General features: G+C 46.3%; 1 protein-coding gene across 1 annotated transcript in view; it reads left to right on the top strand.

Moving 5' to 3' along the window:
• fam204a (family with sequence similarity 204 member A) overlaps nucleotides 1-22,390 on the top strand; it is a 106,511-nt gene that overhangs the window by 8,811 nt on the left and 75,310 nt on the right. The window contains exons 2-3 of the mRNA XM_038822027.1: nucleotides 19,637-19,695; nucleotides 20,823-20,949. Coding sequence (XP_038677955.1) covers nucleotides 19,664-19,695; nucleotides 20,823-20,949 — 159 coding nt within the window. The 5' untranslated portion in view covers nucleotides 19,637-19,663. The remainder of the gene's footprint in view (nucleotides 1-19,636; nucleotides 19,696-20,822; nucleotides 20,950-22,390) is intronic.

Consider the following 22,390-nt stretch of genomic DNA (forward strand, 5'->3'; position numbering starts at 1 on the left):
TTAACCCTCGAACATTCCAGGTGATCAGCCTAGTTGGGGGGGGGGGGGTGGCACATTTCCTCCCCCCCCCCCCCCCCCCCCCCCCTTGTTCGCCGATCAGCCATTTCCATTTGTTCTAGAAGTGCTTTGCAGAGAGAACAAGCTAGATATTTTAAAGAAAAAAAGGGGCAGCAGGGTAGCATGGTGGTTAGCATAAATGCTTCACAGCTCCAGGGTCCCAGGTTCGATTCCCGGCTGGGTCACTGTCTGTGTGGAGTCTGCACGTCCTCCCCGTGTGCGTGGGTTTCCTCCGGGTGCTCCGGTTTCCTCCCACAGTCCAAAGATGTGCGGGTTAGGTGGATTGGCCATGCTAAATTGCCCGTAGTGTCCTAGAAAAAGTAAGGTTAAGGGGGAGTTGTTGGGTTACGGGTATAGGGTGGATACGTGGGTTTGAGTAGGGTGATCATGGCTTGGCGCAACATTGAGGGCCGAAGGGCCTGTTCTGTGCTGTACTGTTCTATGTTCTATGTTCCTTTTTTGGGCCCGCCTCCAGCCCATGGTCCGCACCTCCACCGGTCCGCCCCAAGGCAGTCTCCGTCCCCAACCTCCACTCTGTCCCTTAGCCCAAGTCCCTCCCTCGTAAGCAGAACATTTACCGCCCCTCCCCCCCGGTAACAACAGTCTGTAACCCAACCCCTCTAATAAACCAAACATGCACCCCCCCCCCCCCCACTGTGCTTCCATGAGCTAGCCCGCCTAGCTAGCTTGGTGGCTCCCATCCCTGGAGTTGGATAGTCTCCCACCTATTGTTCCCTCCCCAACCCCCTCCCATACAAACATACTCCAACATCAAACAATCACCACACAATTGCCCGACAGAAAAACACCAAGATCACCTCCATCCCCTAAGAGTGCAAATGAAAACCTTAACTCACTCAGCTCTACCGCTATTCCCAAATCAATGCAAAAGGCATTACAAACAACTTCGACAAAACGAAAAATGAAAAACTTTTTTAAAAAAAGATAGGAAAAACAAGAAAAAAACAAGAACGTTGCAGCAAAGTTCAAAAGTTCTCAGTCCACCACCAGTCCTTTCCTTTTCGCGAAGTCCAGCGCGTCCTCAGGCGACTCGAAATAAAAGTGCTGTTCCTCGTACGTGACCCAGAGACGGGCCGGGTTCAACAGCTCAAACTTCACCTTTTTCTTAAAAAGGACCTAATCTGGTTGAAGCCTGCTCTTCTCCTGGCCACCTCCACACTCAGGTCTTGGTAAACCCACAGGATACTGTTGTCCCACTTAAGCTCCTTGTCTGCTTGGCCCACTGTGGAATGCGCTCCTTATCCTAGTACCTGTGGAATCTCACCACCACTGCCCTCGGGGGGGGGGGGGGGGGGGGGGTTCTCCCATTCGCGGCTTCCTCGCGAGCGCTCTGTGAGCCCTGTCCACCTCCAAGGGTCGGGAGAGTGTCCCCTCCCCCAGCAGCTTCTCAAACATACCCGCTATGTATGCCCCAGCGTCCGCTCCTTCGGAACCCTCTGGGAGCCCAATGGTTCTCAAGTTCTGCTGTTGGGACCTATTCTGTAGGTCATCCACCTTCTCCAGCAGCCTTTTTGCTGGTCTCTCAGCATCCCCACCTCCAGCTCCACAGCAGTTTGATGTTCCTCCTGCTTAGCCAGTGCCTTCTCTATTTTCTGGATTGCCCGCTCTTGGGTGTCCAATCTAAGCTCCAGCCGCTCAATTGACTCTTTTATCGGGTCCAAGCAGTCCCGTTTCTGCTTAGCAAAGCCTTCCTGAATAACTTGCATCAGCTGCTCCATTGACCGCTGGGTCGACAAACCACAGGTTCGGTCCTCTGCCATGCTGTCTCCTGCTGCAGCTTCAGCCCAAGCCTTCTCTGCCTTTCTGTTTCTGCTTTTACGAGCCCCTCTCGTCCTTCTCTCCATGCACCGATGTGGGAATTCAGTACACAATTGCCTCTGTCATCAGTTTTACAATTCAAGACCGGTAGAAAATCGGGGGAAAAGGTCCAAAAGTCCGATCAGAGCGGGAGCCACCAAATGTGCGACTTACTCCTTAATAGCCGCCACCGGAAGTGGGGGGTGGTGCAGGCTTGATGGGTTGAATGCACTAGGGATTCTATAATTTTCTGATGGAGCAGGCTCGAAGGGTTGAATGCACCCCTGCCCCCTTCTATTTCTTATGTTTTTATGGTCTTATTTTCTTTGAGGCATAGTATGAAGAACTCCCTGGTTGTAAACACTCACATGTGCAGTTATGGCATATTTACTGTGATGTGCCACCGGTGACTGGCTTTTAAAGTGTTTCAGATAATTTTTAGGCACGTTTAAATTTCTGCCTTGGGAAATGTGTTCTCTCACTTTAGATGATAACTGTTGTGGAAGTCACTTGTGAATGATACAAATCCTCTGGGTAAATATTTATTTGATATATTTTTATTGTTTTGGCTCAGAAGCATTTCATTGAAAGCTTTTATTTCAAATCACTGAACACTGTGTCCCACTAGGTGGGGTTACATGTTCAAATTCTGGAGAAATTGCAATGTGAAACTTGTATACAAAACTTAGATGACTGTCAACGTTTAGATGGGGATAGGGGAAGGAGGGAGATCAGAAGCTCAGAGGAACATAGGTAAAGAAAGATCAAGATAGACAGAGCAGCAGAGAAGAAGGTGGAGAGAAAGGTTTAGGAGGAAATTTGATACAGGTATTTAATAGAAAGCGAAAATGTTTTCAGTGGTTGAAGGTTCAATCATCAGAGGGCCCAGATTTTAGGTGATTTAGGTGAGAATCGAACCAGAGAGGACATGACCAGAAACATTTTAATGCAACATTTTATGCAGCAAGTTTTAAAAACATTTATTTGTGGGATGTGAGTTTTGCTGGCTCGGCCAATATTTATTGCCCATCTCTAATTGCCCTTGAGAATGTGGTTATAAGCTGCTGAAGTGAACTGCTGTAGTGTGTGATATAGGTACATCCACAGTGATGTCAGGGAGGGAGTTCCAGGATTCTGATGCAGAGACAGTGAAGGAACGGTGATATATTTCCAATCCAGGATTGTGGAATGGCTTGGAAGGGAACTTCCAGGTGGTGGTGTTCCAATGTACCCGCTGCCCTTATCCTTTTAGATGGTAGCTGTCATGTGTTTGGAAGGTGCTGCCAAAGGATCCTTGGTGAGTTTCTACAGCACATCTTGTAGATGGTACACACTGCTGCCACTGGTCAGCAGTGGTAGAGGGAGTAAGTGTATGTGAAAACGGTGTCAATCAAGCAGGTTGTTTTGTCCGGGATGGTGTCAAGCTTTTTGAGTGTTGCTGGAGCTGCAAGTATCCAGGCAAGTGGTGGGTGTTCCATCACACTAATAACTTGTACCTTGTAGATGGCGTACAGACTTTGAGGACTCAGGAGGTGAGTTATTCGCCGCGGGATTCCTAGAATCTGACTTGCTCTTGTAGCCACAGTATTTATATGGCTAGTCCAGTTCAGTTTCTGGTCAGTGATAACCTGTGCTGATGGTGGGGGATTCAGTGATGGTAATGCCATTGAATATCAAGGAATGATGGTTAGATTCACGCTTTTGATGATGGTCATTGACTGGCACTTGTGTGGTGCAAATGTTAGTTGCCATTTTTCAGACCAAGCCTGGATATTGATATTATTGAGGTCTTGCTGCATTTGGGCATAGCGTGTTTATAATTTGGAATGCTTTGTCTGATGAGGCAGTGGACACAGGATTCAATAGTCATCTTCAAAAGGGAACTGGATCAATTCCTGAAGGAGAAAAAAATTGAAAGGATGTGAGGAAAAAGTGCAGGATTGGAACTATCTAGATTGCTCTGTAAGAGAACCCAGACTTAATGGACAAAATGGCCTCCTTGTTGTAATATTCTATTCCAAACTGTTCAAGCCTTATGATGCTCTTCTCATTCCAGACTTTAAACCCATTTTGTTGTAACTAGTACCCTCTGATTTATTTTGCCAGGTTAGGGAGTAGAGGGGCAGCCGTGGAATCAATAATGTTTATGCAACCAGAGCATGCTCCTTTGCTTTTCTAGTCTCTGTGGATGCATTAAGGGCAGATTAGGGTAAGGAACGATTAATTGGGAGGTTTCAACATCCACGCCATACAAGGTTCTACAGTCAGGTTATATTCCAAGTAACAATATCACTGAATTGGGCTGCTCAGTAATTATGTCTAAAGTGTGGGAGGTTCAGTATTTCTTGTGATGATCGAAATAAAGACCCGTTTTTTATTTCGATCCATGAGGTATCATCACTATTGGCAGAATGATGATGATATTTTCAGATGCTTGGATATGGCAGCTTATTGCTGGATTTGATTCTTGTGAAGTACGTTTGCTCTGCAGGTGGTTTCACTTCACAATCAGTATTTTTGTTTAGTAATTGTTGTTTCCCACGGACAATGCTTTTTAAAAAAAAACTAAGGATGCAGAGTTGTTGGGCAGTATTTTCCCACAGGCCTCAAGTTCCCGATGTTGGGACCAAATGGAGGTCCCGAGCCTGCGCTTGTCGGAAGCTCGCCACCTGCAGCATTTGTCCCATAGGCTGCCTCTTCATTGGCTGTCACTGTACTCGTCACCCTAATGCGGCTGGCCCACCCAGAGGGTTGGCAGCCCTATCTGAAAGGCTGTTGAGGCAGGCAGAAGATCTTGGAGGCACCCTTGAAGATTTAAAAACAAATAATTATTTTAGAGGGTGGAAGGTGGTAGGTACCTCGGACTGGCAAAGAAATCCCTCCGTTTGGCTGTTTGGGCCCATGGGGGAATAGCTTATGTGGGTTGGAGCCTGTGACTGCTGGAACCTTGTTCTTCCACAAAAGGCTGCACTGTTAAACTACACAGTACTCTGCTGAATACTGGTGAGGCTGGAAAATTAACCCAATAGGGCCGTAAACATGTAAATTAGCTGCCACATCATGGAGGTGAAAGTGCCTTGGCTTCAGGAATACACGAGGAGCTGTCCCAACACACCTCTATTTCCCAGCACCCCCATCTTCAAGTCAGGAAAATTCTGCCCTGTGGTCTTTGTTAAGCTATTGGTGTATTTACAGTGAATACACTGTGCAATCAGACTATGTTGAGCCTGAACAGTAAGATCCCATAAATTTAAACTCTAGTGGAGTACTTTTTATGGTTATAGATTATGGTACTGTAACAAAATTAATTATGTATCTCACAATATTTAAAAGGAAAGGGATATAATGTGTAGGATTCTGTTTATACAGTGAGTAGGAGTAGTTTACTGCATGAACATGTGAGGCCGCCTTACTGAAAACTGCTCACAAACTTCAGTTTGTTTGGATAGTTAAGGAAGCAACAGCAATTAGCCATGTTTTGACATCAGTATGAGTCCATGTAGCACTTCCCCACAGGGATTGTTGGAACAGGTTGAAAATGAAATGGGCTGAGGGAGAAAGTCTTCCTGGCTGGAATCTTCAATGAGCTGTCTTATCTGCTCATCAGCTGTCAGGCAGAGCAGTTCAGAGCGAGAAGGCCACTTTAGAATTTAAACAGGTCAGACAAGGGTGATGGTTTTGGACAGAGGGCTGCTTGGGATCACCATGCCAAGAGTGATCTTCAGCTTGCCCAGGGCTGGAAGGGGCAGTCCAGACACGGGACCGCTACCCTGAGGGAGGGATCGGGGTCAACCCCTTACCCTAAGCCCGAGCCTACCCACCCTAGCCTGGTGTATTGGACCCCAGGGATGAGGGGGTGGTCTCAGAGGATGTTTGCACATGTGTCAAGCTTTGCAGCTTCCAGGTTTGAATACAGATTAACATTTTTTAAAAAATTTAAGAGTACCCAATTTTATTTTCCAATTAAGAGGATATTTAGCGTGGGCAGTCCACCTACAGTGCACATCTTTTTGGATTCTGGGGCTGCGATCCACGCAGACATGGGGAGAATGTGCAAACTCCACACGGACAGTGACCCGGGGCCGGGATCGAACCCGGGTCCCTGGCGCTGTGAGGCAGCAGTGTTAACCACTGCGCCACAACTCTGCCCAGGAATACAGATTAAAATTAAAGAAAGAACCAAGAAGTGCTGGAAATCTGAAATAAAAGATGAGTTGCACCAAACATTCAACATATGAAAATTGAACAAATGTACAAACACAGGGAAGGAATAGGTCCTTGAGCTGCTTGACCCTGTTCCACCTTTTAATGAGATACTGATCTGTAACCTAGTACCAATCACAAGTCTGGAAGTTTCCTTCAAATTGTCAATTTACACCCTCCTTAAAGAATAAACCTTTTACCTGTCCATTCTTGCACATGAATGCCCAAACCCTCCTTCCCTTTTTCTCACATGTCCTCCTAAATCAATGGCCATTGTTCCTGTGACTCCATCTTGTGATGAATGGAAGACTCTGGTATATATATATATATATAAAAAAATATATATATATATATCAGGCTGGATTCTCGCCATCGGGATGCACCGTTTTGCCAGAAGCCCGGGGGTTTCCTTACAGCGTGGGGCTGCCCCACAATGGGAAGCCCCATTGACCAACTGGTGAAACGGAGCATTGCTTTTAAAAATTCACATCCTTGATTTTGAGTCCCTCCATGACATTGCTGTTCCATTTTTCTGTAATCTCTTCCAGACTCACAACACTCCAAGATACCTGTACTCCTCTAATTCTGGCCTCTTGAGAATGCCTGATATTAATCGCTCCACTTTAGTGGATGTGCCTTCAGCTACTGAGGCTCTTGGCTCTGGAATTTCATCCCTAAACTGTTGCCTCCCTTAAGATGTTCTTTAAAACTATGTTTTTGGATATCTGCCCCAATATCTTTTTTATGTGTCTCAGCATCAAATTTTGTTTTGGAAACTCCTGTGATTTGCCTTGGGACACTTATTACATTAAGGGTGCTTTATAAATTGTTTCTGTTGGCTCCATATTCTTTTGTATCCCCGGTTTGCAAAGATTTATTGATTGCAGATTTAAAATGTTGAATTGAGCTAGTTTCTACCGCTTAATTTTGTGGGTGGGAGTTCCAGACTTCTATCATTCTTTGGGTGAAGAAGCGTTTCATTATGCCTCTCATGAATGGCCTGTCTCTGATTCTAAGTTCTTGGGCGTGATTCTCGCAAAGAATTTCTAAGTTCATTTGTTGCGGGTTTTTCAGGGAGTTTCTCACCGGTTTAGCCCACACTTCGGGCGCGGTTCTCCGGCCTCGTTCTCTCGCTCAAGCGAAACGAGGCCGGTGAACAGCGGGAGAGGCAGAAAAATGAGAACTGCGTCGGGCGCCAGACAGTTTGCGATGCAACCGGCCAGTCCCCATCGGCGAAATCGGGATCTCGCCGTAGCATGGCAAGAAACGAATTATCACAGTTTAAGCCACATTTCCATACAATTAATGAGAGCCACCCCTAAACCAACAGCCTCCCGCGATTCAGCAGCCTCCCTAGCAAGTGGTCACGCTGGTGCCGATTACTCCTTTTGAAAAACGTGAACCTGGCGGATGGGCTTCTGTGGTGAGCCAAGGTGAGTAGCCATCTTTGCTCACAGACAAAGAGCCCAGGGGGCGTTGCACATGCCAACTTAGTGTTCGGTGAGGGGGTGGGGGAACCCTGGCTGGGGGTGGGGGCCCCTCCGCAGGGATTGGCTGCCTTGGGGGGGGTGGGGGGGAGGCAACTGCACGTGGCACCAACATGCCAACCCCGGATCATGTGCACACGTTCTGGTAGCAACCCTTGTCCCTGCCTGTGTGCCCCACCAACCATCCATAACCCCCATCAATTGCTGAGAAGGGGGTTGAAGGTGGTGAAGGGTGGAGGGAAGAATTGGGGTCACATGGAAAGTTGTGGCGTGGATGCTCCCGTGGGGACGGAAAGGTCTCAGCAGGGGGAGGGGGGGGGCATTGTTGTTAGTGTCTACTCACTCATGCTACCCAGTGTAGGTCATTGACCTTTTTCCTGCACTGGGGGCCTGTCCTCCTGCTCACACTCCCGGTGCACAAAGCTGCCGCCACCTCACCCCAGGCAGCACTGGCTGCCCTCGGGGAAACAGGACATCCCTCCTGGCTTCCACAGTGTCTAGCAGCCTCCCCAGGTCAGCGTCCCCGAATCTTGGGCCTGTCTCCTGGGCACCATTGTTGCGAGCTGGCTGGGTTGGCCGAACAAGTGCAGTTTATGTGCTGCTCAACCTTGTTAGTGGGTGGCTGGCGAGTGCGGTGCTGGCGAATCAGCTGGTAAATCTTCATTTGGGGTGAGAAACCATAAGACCTCGTTAAGCGGACCAATTAATGTTGATTTGCGTTGCCGGTCTCGCCAAGTGAGGTAATCTCGCTATGGGGTTTCTGGGGGTTCCCCCCTCCTCAGAGCCCCTCACTCCCACTTACAGGCCCCTCCTCTTCGAGGCTCCCCACCCGTCACCCCCCCAACTTCTCAGAGGTCTCTACATACCTGCCCCGTACACCCCCACCCTTGAAACCCCTCGCTATCGTCCTTCCACGGACATGGCCTGGACCCTTTGCAGTGCCAACTGGGCACACTAGCATTGCCACCCTGGCACCCAGGCAGTGCTCCTGCCAGCTTTGCAGTGCAGGGTGGCAGTGCCAAAGTGCCAGATGGGCAGTGCCAAAGTGACCGTGTTCCAGGCGCAGGGTCAGGGAGTCACCATTCACCGACTCTGGCCTTCCAAGGGTCTCCGATAGCCGACAGGCACCCCCATGATCGACTCCGCCTGGTCCACGTTTTTGTGGACCAGTGCAGAACTGCGCTCGGCTGCGGCCTCACTGGGGAGGCCGGGTGATCCGGTGACGCCGATGGATCCCGGGTAAGTTCGCAGAAGTCAGTTTAGAACCGGCTTCGGCACGTGCCATTTGGTCCCGCCCATGTGGGCGTGTTTATGACTCCGACGCCTCGTGGGACTTGGGTGAATTCCGCGTGGTGTGAAGACTACCGGGAAGCCCGCGAGAGGGCTCTCCCAGCATTCACCGGCCACACCGCACTCGAGCGAGAGCGCCACGCGACTGGTGGATCGCGCCCGATGAATCCTTTCTTAGACTCTCACCTGCAGGAAAGGTTTCTCCTTCTATCCCTATGTGGCTCAGATGGATCTAACCGGAGTTTATATAGCACCAATAAAACCTATTCCCTTTTATATCATAACTCTCTTCATTACCCTTTTTGATTTTTATTTGTACCCTGCTACTACATTTTAATGGTCTATGTACATGGATCCCAAAATTTCTTTGGATCTGCACTTTCTGTTCACAATTTAACCATTGCTCGATCTATCCTTTCTTGTTCCAAAATGGGTGACCACTCCTTTCAATGAAATCCACCTGCCAAAGTTTTTCACACTCATTTAATCTGTCAACATATTTCTGCTATGATATGCTCCCACCTGCACCATTTATAATCCCACCAATCTTTGTGTCATCGGCCAACTCGGATATATGACTCTCTGTTGCATTATTTGGCATTAATAAATAATATAGTTGAGGTCCCAGCACGAATCTTGTGGGACACCACATGTCACTTTCTTCCTACTCGATACTAGTTACAATGTTCTGATGTCTCCTTTATTTGGAGACATCCAAAAATGCCACGGCATGTCTGTTTTCTATACCTCTGCTGATTAATAATTGTTCATTAGGGGCAGCACAGTAGCATGGTGGTTAGCATAAATGCTTCACAGCTCCAGGGTCCCAGGTTCGGTTCCCGGCTGGGTCACTGTCTGTGCGGAGTCTGCACGTCCTCCCCGTGTGTGTGTGGGTTTCCTCCGGGTGCTCCGGTTTCCTCCCACAGTCCAAAGATGTGCGGGTTAGGTGGATTGGCCATGCTAAATTGCCCGTAGTGTCCTAAAAAAGTAAGGTTGGGGGGGTGGGGGGGTTGTTGGGTTACGGGTATAGGGTGTATACGTGGGTTTGAGTAGGGTGATCATTGCTCGGCACAACATCGAGGGCTGAAGGGCCTGTTCTGTGCTGTACTGTTCTATGTTCTATTTCCAGTATATTTTGAAAATATTGATGTTCTCAGATCACAGAGCTCTCCAGGTTGTGAAATTATTTCAAAATTTTCTTCAGTTTAACGAGATCTGACACTTTTTTCTTGGAAATCCTAACTGAACTGCAATTACCTGGTTCATAACTGCTGCACCATTGTAAAATGAATTAAAATTATTAATAGCTTAACAGGGCAGCTGAAAAATGCCCAGAGAGCAACTCATTCAAATCAAGATTCTGTTGACAAAAGGGTTAACAATGAAACACTAAATCAAATGGCAATTGTTTTTACAATTAACTTATTTTAGTGAAAATAAATTAATTCTTAAATTCAAGTTTCAGTTGCTGTGAAATTTCAAGCAATTATGCAAATGCCCCATCAACATTGAATGTGGGAGCAGTCAAAGATGGTTTAAGATTATTACACTGCAAGGGAAGCTATCCGCATATGTAATGAGGTGGTACATTTGTTATGGTACTTAGTTTTGTGGGTGATATCAGAAGGACATTCGGCTTGGTGTATGGGCTGCCTTTTTTTCATCTCCATTTGGTTTCCTCGCCTCCTTTCCTAAAACAGCTAATTCACGATGGAGTATGGTTTCACCCTCAATACCCATAAAAGATAACAGACTGTTCTGAAATTTCAAATCTGTACCCTTCATCAGCAATCCTCCAATACCATACCAAAGTGGCTATGCTGTATGTGTAACCCTGAATAGTGAGTGAGGGAAGGCTGTTCGGCTGTGGGACCATTACATTTGAGCCTAATACCTTTTCAGCAGTGACACAGCAGATTTATCAGCAGTAATCGTCGAAAAGTGCAACAGAATGTAGGCACAATAGGTAATCTGGTGAACAACAAAAAGTTGATTGCTTCCTCTTCCCCCTAGTACGCTATTGGATAAATGAGCTCTTGTGGCTTGGTTGAGAAAGGGCAGTACGGTAGCATAGTGGTTAGCCCAGTTGCTTTACAGCACCAGGTTCCCAGGTTAGATTCCCGGCTTGGGTCACTGGCTGTGTGGAGTATGCACTTTGTCTCCATATCTGTGTGGGTTTCCTCGGGGTGTGCTCTGGTTTCCTCCCACAGTCGAACGATGTGCAGGTTAGATGGATTGGCCATGCTGAATTGCCCTTAGTGTCCAAAAAGGTTGGGTGGGGTTACGGGGATAGAGCAATGGTGTGGGCTTGGGTAGGGTGCCTTTCCAAGGGCTGGTGCAAACTTGATGGGCTGAATGGCCTCCTTCTGCACTATAAATTCTATGATTTTATGATTAGCCTGTTGAAACCCAGAGAAAACATTGCCTGATTGACAGCCCGGGCTCTATAATCTATGCTATCAATTTCACAAAGTTTCTTTAGGCAAGGTAAAGAGGTTTCAAGTTTTTTGTAATTTCAGCTGCTGAGACTTTAAACGTAGGAATATAGGAACAGGAGTAGGCCATTCAGCCCCTCGAGACTGTCCCGCCATTCAATTAAATTATGATAGATCTGTGACCGAAATCCATGGGCGCGATTCTCCCATCGGGCGGCCACTCTGCTCTATGCTTTTTTGGTCCAAAATGGATAACCTCACACTTGTTTACAGTAAATTTCATCTGCCACAATTTTGTCCACTCACTTAGCCTGTCAATATCGCTTGCAATTTTATGCTGTCTTTCTATGCCATCATCCAAGTCATTGATGAATTGTGTGAATAACTGAGACCCCAACACAGATACCTCTAGTCACCTCCTGCCAATTAGAGCAATTACCCATTATCCCCAATCTCTGTCACCAGCCACTCAACCAATTTCCTAATGTCAATAATTTTCCCTCAACTCCATGGGCTTCCACCTTAGTTAACAGCCTCTTATGTGGGACTTTATCAAATGCCTTCTCGAAGTCCATAGACATTCCCCTGTCCACTATCTTAGTCACCTCTTCAAAAATTCAATTAGATTAGTCTACCTCCTACCCTCACAAATCCCCATGCTGGCTCTCCCCGATCGTCCAAAATGTTTCAAGGTGTTTAGTTATTCCATCCCTGATTATAGACTCCAGAGGTTTCCCCCACCACAGATGTTAGACTAACTGGTCTATAATTCCCTGGTTTCCCCTTTCACTCTTTTTAAAAGGTGAAGTGACATGAGCAATTTCCCAATCCAAGAAGGACTACTCCTGAATCTCAGGAACTCTGGAAGATTATAGTTAGGACATCTACAAGGTGCTCCCCTACTTCCTTTAACAACCTGGGATGGAAACCAACAGGTCCTGGGGATTTGTCACTCTTTAGTTCCATTAATTTCCTAGTTACTGATGCTGTACTTATATTAATTGTATTAAGTTCCTGTCCTCTCGACTATTAATTTTTTTGTGACTTCTGGAAAGTTATCCTCCTCTTCAACTGTAAATAGTGAGGCAGTAATTGTTCAACACCTCTGCTATTTCCCCATTATCACTGGCAATATCTCCATTTTCAGATTTTAGTGGGCCTACATTGCTTCACCACCTGCTTTCCTTGATATAACTATAACATTTCTTCTTATTGGTTTTGATGTTCCTTGCAAGTTTCTTTTCAGAATCCCTTTTAGTAGCTCTTATAAGCTGCTTTGTGACCCTTTGCTGGTCCTTGTACCAATCCCATTCGTCCGCATCTGCTATGTCTTACATTTTTGTAAGCCCTTTCTTTTAGTTTTATGCTGTCCTGAACCTCTTTATTTGTCCATAGCTTTTTTTTTGTGAAGGTGCCTTTTGCCCTTAGATATATATACTTGTTCTGTATCTCGTTAAATGTTTCTTTAAATATTCTCCACTGATCTTCAATCGTTTGACCCATTAACAGATTTTCAGTTTACCGTGGACAGTCTCTGCCGTCACCTCATTAAAGTCAGCCTTACACAAGTCTAAAATTTTAGTATCTGAAATGCTACACTGGATTCAAAAATATTGTAATCACTATTTGTTAAATGTTCGCGTGCAGTTGGGCTACTACTTAAATTTGGCTCATTACTCATAACTAAATCGAATATTGCCTGTCCCCTTATTGCATCTGTAGAAAACTATCCCGGACACATTCCAGAAATTCACTACCTTTCTGACAGGTGCTTGTCCAACTCTCCCAATCTATGTATAAGTTGGAATCCCCTAATAATACTACTCTGCCTTTGCTACATACTTGCCTAATTTCTGCCTTCATACAATCTAGCACCTCAGAACTACTAGCAGGGGGTCGATACGGAACATTCATTACAGGTTTTGATCCTTTTTTGTTCCTCAGTTCCACCCATTTGGTCTCAACTGGATGCTTTCCCTCATTATATCCTCCGTCACCATTGAGGTGATATTATTTCTAATCAGTAAGGCTACTCCACTCCTCTGCCATATTCTCAGTCCCTCATGTCCACTTTATAACCAGCTATGTTTAGATCCCAGTCCCGACCATCCTGCAGCCATGTCTCTGTAATAGCAACTACATCATAATCTTCAATTTGCACTTGAGCCTGCAGGTCATCTAGTTTATTCCTTACTCTCGGTACTAAAACTTTATTGGTTTATTTCCCCTAACCTGTCCCTCAGGACTGAAGTTTTATTTGTTCGGGGGGGGGGGGGGGGGGGGCAGCATCAGACATCCCCAGGATATACAGTGTTGTAAAACCATTCAAATTGTTGAATTGACAAGGGCAGAGTTGCTGGCGGGTAAGATCTCCAGGATGGTATGTTGCCTACTGGTGCTAGGGTTAAGGGTGTCTCGCAATGGTTACAGGACATTCTGGAGGGGGAGGTAAACAGCCAGTGGTCATGTCACACATTGATACCAACGTAAAAAGTTGGGATGTGCCTTAACGCACGGAGCATTCGCAATGAAGTGGATGAACTAATCGTGCAAATAGAAGTGAACAGGTATGATATAATCGGGATTACGGAGACATGGTTGCAGGGTGACCAGGGTTGGGAACTGAATGTCCAGGGGTATTCAGTATTTAGGAAAGACAGACAAAAAGGAAAGGGTGGTGGAGTTGCATTACTAGTCAAGGAGGAAATTAACACAATAGTGAGGGAGGATATTAGCTACGACAATGTGGAATCTGTATGGGTAGAGCTGTGAAACAGCAGGGGGCACAAAGATGTTAGTAGGTGTCATATATAGACCTCCCAAACTGCTGCGATATTGTTGGGAATGGCATTAAGCAGGAAATTAGAGACGCATGTTGTTATGGGCCAGCGTTTAGAGAACACCAAACTGTATCATGGATTTCACCTGACCCACAACTTTTAATAGATTTTGGTTATGTGGAGCACAAGGGCCCACTCTACAGGTGTGATGCAGCAGAGATCTAAAGTACTTTTAAAACAAAACAATGTTTATTCTATGAATCCAGTTAACATTTTCTCAACACACAGTAAACATTTTGGCAACTATCAGCTCAAATACTCCCCCAAGGAATACAGTACTCTATTAATAACCCTTAATCTTTCCTAGCAACATCCATAAGACAAATACCCTCTTTAATAAAGACAGCGGGTTTAAATTCTCTACTGAGAGCAGTTATCACATTTAAATTAGCAAGTGATCTGAAGACATTCTTTACATGCAGAGAGAGATCAAAATTACACATTTTTTGGCTGGATGCAGCTCCAACTATGAAAACGAAACTAAAACACAGACACACACCAGCTTTTTGCTCAAAGTGAAAGTAAAGAGCCACAGACCAAAACCCAGCTCCACCCACACTCTGACATCACTGCAGCTATTTGATAAACACCCATTTCTTAAAGGTACTCTCACATGACAATGTGATAAAAGAACAACTGTAATTATGGGTGATTTTAATCTGCATATAGATTGGGAAAATTAAATTAGCCACAATGCCATAGAGGAGGAATTCCTGGAGTGTATGCAGGATGGATTTCTGGATCAATATGTCTGAGACTAGGGTCCTGAATCTTAACAAAGGAAACTACGATAAAATGAGGTGTGAGTTGGCTGTGATCGATTGGGGAATGTTACTTAAAGGGATAACATTAGATCGGCAATGGCAAACATTCAAAGGGCGCATGGAGTAACTGCAACAATTCTTTATTCCTGTCTGGCACTAAAGTAAAATGGGAAAGCTGGCTAATCCATGGTTTACAAGGGGAATTAGGGATAATATTCAATCCCAGGAAGTAATATATAAATTGACCAAGAAAAACAATAGGTCTGCGGTTTGGGAGCTGTTTAGAATTCAGCAAAGAAAGAGCATGGTGGCGCAGTGGTTAGCAATGCTGCCTATGGTGCTGAGGATCCAGGTTCGATCCCAGGTTACTGTCTGTGTGAAGTTTGCACATTCTCCCCGTGTCTGTGTGGGGTCCACCCCCACAACCCAAAGATGTGCAGTTAAGGTGGATTGGCCACACTAAATTGGAAAACACCTAATTGGATATTCAAAGTTTATTTTTTTTTAATTCAGCTAAGAAGGGGAAAGTAAGCTTGCAGGTAACATAACAACTGACTGTAATGGTCTCTATAAGTAAAGGCTTCTCTTGGTATGTGAAGGGAAAAAGATTGGTGAAGACAAATGTAGGTCCCTTACAGCCTGAAACAGGGTAATGTATTATAGGGGACAAAGAAATGGCTGAGCAACTATATACATGCTTTGGTTCTGTCTTCACAATTGAGGACCCAAATAAGATACCGGAAATGTTGGGGAATGCAGGGTTTAATGAGAAGGAGGAACTGAAGGTGACCAATATCAGTGGAGAAATGGTGTTGGGGAAATTAATGGGATTGAAGGCTGATAAATCCCCAGGGCCTGAAAATCCACATCCCAGGGTATTGATGGAGGTGGTTGTAGAAATACTAGATGCATTGGTGGTCATCTTCCAATATTCTATAGACTACAGAACAGTTCCTGCAGATTGGAGGGTGGCTAATGGAACTCCACTAAAAAATGGAGGCCAAGAGAAAGCAGGGAATTATAGACCAGTAAGCCTGACATCAGTTGTGGAGAAAATTCTAGAATCCATTGTCAAAGATTTTATACCTGAGCACTTCTAAAATAGTGGCAGGATCGTACAGAGTCAGCATGGATTTATGAAGGGAAATCATGCTTGACAAATCTAATGGAATTCTTTGAGGATGTAACTTGTAGAATTGATGAAGGGGAGCCAGTGGATGTTAGTGTATTTGGACTTTCAGAAGACTTTTGACAAAGTCCCGCATGAAAGATTAGCATGTAAAATTAAAGCGCATGGGATTGGTGGTAGTATATTGAGATGGATAGAAAACTGGTTGGCAGACAGGAAACAAAGAGTAGGAATTAGCGGGATCTTTTTCAAATTGGCAGGCAGTAACTAGTGGGGTGCCGGTGGGATCGGTACTAGGACCCCAGCTATTCACAATGTATATTAATGATTTAGATGAGGGAACAAAAATCTCCCAAATTTGCAGATGACACCAGGTTGGGTGGGAGGTGAGCTGTGAGGAGGATGCAGAGGTCCTTCAGTGTGATTTGGACAAGTTGAGTGAATGGGCAATGAATGGCAGATGCAGTATAATAATTTAGGAGAGGGGAACGTGCATCGAGGCCTGGATGTCCTCGTACATCAGTCACTGAAGGTAAGCATGCAGGTGCAGCAGGCTGTAAAGAAACCAAATGGTATGCTGATCTTCATTGCTAGAGGATCCAAGTACAGGAGTAGGGACGTCTTTCTGCAATTGTACAGGTCCTTGGTGAGGCCAGACCTGGAATATTGTGTGCAGTTTTAGTCTCCTTCTCTGAGAAAGGATGTTCTAGCTATCGAGGGAGTGCATCAAAGGTTGACCAGACTGATTCCTAAGGTGGCAGTACTGACATACGAGGAGAGATTGAGTTGGTTAGGATTGTATTTGCTGGAGTTCAGAAGAATGAGGGGGGATCTCGTAGAAACCTATAAAATTCTAACAGGACTAGACATGATAGATGCAGGAAGGATGTTCCCGATGGTGGGTGTGGCCAGAACCAGGGGTCACAGTTTGAGGTTACGGGATAGACCATTTAGGACAGAGCTGAGATATTTCTTCACCCATCGAGCGGTGAGCCTGTGGAATTCGTTACCACAGGAAGTAGCCAAATCCAAAACATTGTACAGTTTCAAGAAGCAATTAGATATAGCACTTCGGGCGAAGGGGATCAAAGGATATGGGGAAAGCAGGATTAGGCTGTCGAGTTGGATGATCAGCCTTGATCATAATGAATGGCGGAACGTGCTTGAAGGGCCAAAAGGCCACCTCTCCTATTTTTTCTATGTTTCTATCTCATTCTGTTATCTATCCAGTGAAAATCCCGCTATGGCCCTTTTGTGAGAGTTAGCGGCCGCAACTAGATTTGCGCTTGCAGTGAATTGTCCTGGAAAATCCCCCCCCCCCCCCAGCTTTAATTCTGTGCAAAATGATGACATTGATTGTCTGAAGTAAATTTGGGGATGATCGGCCAAACGGTAATCAGTACTAATTCAGAAGGGGGATTCCTACTTAATTGACTTTATTGACTTCTTAACGTGTGATGTGCGGAAGATTAGTAGTACTGGGATAGCAGCAGAGAGGTTGTGAATTCAGTTGAGTTAGGTTTTATCAGAAATCCAGCAGTCATCATGGTAACCTTTCTGGTACTAGCTGACAAATGACTGGATTTACCTAGTTTAGCTTCACAGTTTGTTGTGGGAAAATTTCACATTTCTGTCTCTGGATTGCTGTTGTAAAGTTATAACTGCTTGATGACCAAACACTCAAATGTTTTGGCCTTTTCTTGTACCTCCGTGCTGTAGATTCTATGATTGTTGGGTTATTTTTGTTTTGCCACCAATCAGGTATCTACACTCCACAGACACATAACCAGTCACAAAGAAATGACAGTGCGTGTGCCAAATGGGGAAATCTGTTATTTTAAAGTTTGTGCAGAATGACAGTATTGTATTGACAGCTTGATAGTATTGTACCAGCTTTGAGTACGAAGCTTGGAAATTCAAACCATCGAGCAGGACTTGAGGACATAATCTAACCCGGCAGTTCCTTGAAGTACGAAGAGCCGTTAGACGTGCTGTCTTTCAGATAAGATATTAAGCCAAAGCCCTATCCACCTCAAATGAGGGTAAAATACCTCATTGCACTGTTCTGAGAAGAACCTGGGGCGAAATTCTCCGACCCCCAGCAGGGTCGGAGAATCGCCCGGGGCCGCCGAAAATCCCGTCCCCGCCGTGGCAGAAATTCTCCACCCCCAGGAATTGGCGGGGGCGGGATTTTCGGCGGCCCCGGGCGATTCTCCGACCCATGGGGGTCGGAGAATTTCGCCCCAGGTTCTTCTCAGAACATAAACATAGGGCAAACATAAATACACAATGTAAATACGTGGACACAGGCATTAGGTGAAGCATACAGAAGTGTAGTAATACTCAGTAGAGAAGATGTGTGAAGAGATAAGGGTAATGTCCGCGCCGATCGGCGAGGCCCCTGCGGCGATTCTCCGGCCCGCGATGGGCCGAAGTCCCGCCGCTGGGAGGCCTCTCCCGCTGCTGAGGTTTGAACCACCTCTGGTGGCGGCGGGATTGGCCAGGCCCGCGATCGGTGCCCACCGATCGGAGGGGGGGCCAGTGCCGTGGGGGCACTCTTTTTCTTCCGCCGCCTCCACGGCCTCCGCCATGGTGGAGGCAGAAGAGAATCCCCCAGCGTGCATGCGTCGGTGGTGAAGTCAGCGGCAGCTACCGCTGACGTCACCACCGGCGCATGCGCGAACCGGCGAAGGCCTTTCAACCGGCGGCGGGCCTGAAAGGCCGCTGGTGCCAGTTTTGAGAATTCCGCACCTTTGGGGAGGCCCGACGCCGGAGTGGTTGGCGCCACTTCCCTACGCCGGGACCCCCCGCTCCGCCGGGTAGGGGAGAATGCCGCCCATGATGTTCTCCAAGAGCATTAAGGGCAGCATGGTAGCATGGTGGTTAGCATAAATGCTTCACAGCTCCAGGGTCCCAGGTTCGATTCCCGGCTGGGTCACTGTCTGTGCGGAGTCTGCACGTCCTCCCCATGTGTGCGTGGGTTTCCTCCAGGTGCTCCGGTTTCCTCCCACAGTCCAAAGATGTGCGGGTTAGGTGGATTGGCCTTGCTAAATTGCCCGTAGTGTCCTAAAAAGTAAGGTTAAGGGGTGGGGGGGGGGGGGGGGGGGGGGGGGGGGGGTTGTTGGGTTACGGGTATACGGTGGGTTTGAGTAGGGTGATCATTGCTCGGCACAACATCGAGGGCCGAAGGGCCTTGTTCTGTGCTGTACTGTTCTATCTATTCTATCTATCTATCTATCATTGACCAACATTTATCCCTCAAACAAATCCATCAAAAAACATAATTGGGAAGTTATTTCACTTTCTGCTTACGATACCTTGTTTACAAATTGCTTCAAAGATGATTCAGTGGGCAGTACTCTGGAACATGCTGGGAATGTGAAAGATGCTTTATTAATTAAAGTTGATTCTTTTTCTCTTTCCATAAAGGCTACAATTTGTTTCTGACCCTCCTGAGGCAAATGTGGCAGCTTCAAAGGAAGTTCAATGCCACATCACATCCAATAAAATATTCTCTTTTTAAAGTATTAATGTGTTGAATACTCCCATTGTTCCATACAGAATCCAGTTCAGTGAGAATGTGCATGCAATAAATTTGGTCTTCTTATTTCAGATACTTTACATCAGGAACCTATTCGTAATGGCGGATTCCACAGACCAACAACCTAGCTGGTAGGAGCATTTCATCTTCATGTTGTAATTATTTATTGGATTACAGAAATCTTCAATGTGCATATAGCTCATTAGCATGTGTCAGTGTAACAATGTTGTCCGCTACTGAGAGAAGAAGTTAGGAATTTACATTGATACAGTGAGTTTCAGACCTAGGTTGGTTTGTCCCAAAGGAAGAAGAACAAGGAAGAATGACAAAGGAGAATGAACTAAATCAAAAGATAATGAATATAAGGGTGAAACTGAATCTTAGGGTTTTCACGATCACATAAATAATTCAAACTTCAAAGCACCAGTTAATATCTTCTACTCTTGAAATGCACCTCAAACCTGTTCCCTGTGCTGTTAAATGAAAAGGTCCTTTGTAGTACATGCATGGTATGTTGTTAAAAATTGTCTCAATTACATAAATTGTGCTGTATTACATGCAATTATTAATCACTTAGTAATAATTATAACTGTCTTATTTTTATTTAAAGCACTTTGATATTTCTTTGTACCTGGAGATAAGTAGACCTTGACTTTAAAAAAAAAGTTATGTCAGACTTTTGTGGGGCTGGAACCCAAAACTTTCTTATGGTGAGATCTTCTCTGGGGTCTTTTAATAATAAAAATAATCATCATCTTTATTAGTGTCCCAAGTAGAATTACATTAACACTGCAATCAAGTTACTGTGAAAATCCCCCAGTTGCCACACTCCGGCGCCTGTTTGGGTACATGAGAGAGAATTTACAATGTCCAATTCACCTAACAAGCAAGTCTTTTGGGTCTTGAAGGAGGAAACCGGAGCACCCGGAAGAAAGCTACCCAGACACGGGGAGAACATGCAGATTCCGCACAGGGATCCAAGTCGGGATTCAAACCCGGGTCCCTGGCGCGGTGAGGCAACAGTGCTATCCACTGTGCTACCGTGCCGTCCATTAACTGTGATGACCTACATGGAAAGGTTATCTGATACAGCCCCTCAGGTGCTTATCAGCTGAAGTATTGAATACTGTGTGTCAAGTTCCTAAAATACAAGTTGTAAAGTGTTTTCTTTCCAAGAAATTCTACTCTTTCTTGCATGATTTTACTGTTCCTTATTTCCTTTCAGTGTTTCCCATTGCTTTTATGTCATCTTTTTCAGTATGTCAGCAGGACAGAGTAGCAATGGAAATAATGTGGGTACCTGCTGGAAAGAAAAGAAGGCTGCAGAAGATGTGAAAGATGAATCTGAAGAGTGTCCAGCTGGAGTTTCTCTGCAATTATGGAAGGTATGTTTTTTAATTGTATGGTTTAGGTAATAGTGACAAAGTTATATGGGGCGGGATTGTCCGACTCCCCGGCGGATGCCGAATTCTCCGGTGCCGTGGATTTGGCGGGGGCGGGAATCACGCCGCACCGGTCGGGGGCCGTTGGCAGCCCCCCCCCCCGGCGATTATCCGGCCCGCGATGGGCCGAGTGGCGCCCACTTTTGGCCGGGTCTGCCAGCGTATATTACGACAGGTATTTACCGGCGGGACCTGGCTCCACAGGCGGCCTCCGGGGTCCTCGGGTGGGGGGGGGAAGGGGGGGGATCTGGCCGCGGGTGGTGCCCCCACGGTGGCCTGGCCCACGATCAGAACCCACCGATCCGCGGACGGGTCTGTGTCCTGGGGGTACTCTATTCCTCCGTGCTGGCTGGTGTAACAATCCGCGACGGCCTGCGTGGAGGTGAACCCCCCACCTTGCGCATGCGCTGGGATGACGCTAGCACACGCTGGTGCTCCCGCGCATGCGCCCACTCGCGCCGGCCAGTGGAGGCTCTTCGGCGACGGTTGGCGTGGCGCCAAGCCCCTTCCACGCCGGCCGGCGCGGTACAAACCACTCCGGCGCCAGCCCGGCCCCTGAAGTTGCGGAGGATTCCGCACCTTCAGGGCGGCCCGGCACCGGGGTTGTTCACGCCGCTCCTTCGCGCCGAAGTTGCCCGCCCCGCCGGTTCGCCGAGTGTCCCGCCCGTGCTATTTTACCTGTACCGGGGAAAGAGGTTGTATGCAATGAAGCTGCATTATATTTTGTACATCGTACTCACTGCAGCCACAGTGCAGTAGTGATAAAAGGAGCTAATATTAAGTGAATTTTCTGGAATATTTTAAAGTAAACTGCTCTGAACTGCATGTTGTTGAACTTCGGATTTTCAACCCTCCAGAATTGGCCTGGAGTCTCCAGAAATTGAAGATCAATTTCTAGGACTTTGCTGTGTGCAATGCTGTAGAAAAATCATCAGAACATTTAAAAAGATAGTTTTTTATGTTGTTCACTTCGAAGATTTCTCTTTTATCAGATAAAAAATACTGAAAATGGGAAATAAAGGCTGTTGGGCTGGCAGTCAAGCATCATCCCATTGGGTAATGAGTCTTTTTGCTTTCTAATTGGCTGAGGAAGGCAGTGCATCAAAGGATGGATGTGTTGGCAACAAATGGCTGGAGCACGAACAATAGAATAGAATCATAGACAATTAATGGCACAGAAAGAGACCATTCAGCCCATCGTGTCTGTGCCAGCCAGAGAAAAAGAAACTAGCCGTTCATAGAACATAGAACAGTACAGCACAGAACAGGCCCTTCGGCCCTCAATGTTGTGCCGAGCCATGATCACCCTACTCAAACCCACGTATCCACCCTATACCCGTAACCCAACAACCCCCCCTTAACCTTACTTTTATTAGGACACTAC

Source organism: Scyliorhinus canicula, chromosome 16 (genome assembly GCF_902713615.1).
Source record: "Scyliorhinus canicula chromosome 16, sScyCan1.1, whole genome shotgun sequence".
Classification (NCBI taxonomy): domain Eukaryota; kingdom Metazoa; phylum Chordata; class Chondrichthyes; order Carcharhiniformes; family Scyliorhinidae; genus Scyliorhinus; species Scyliorhinus canicula.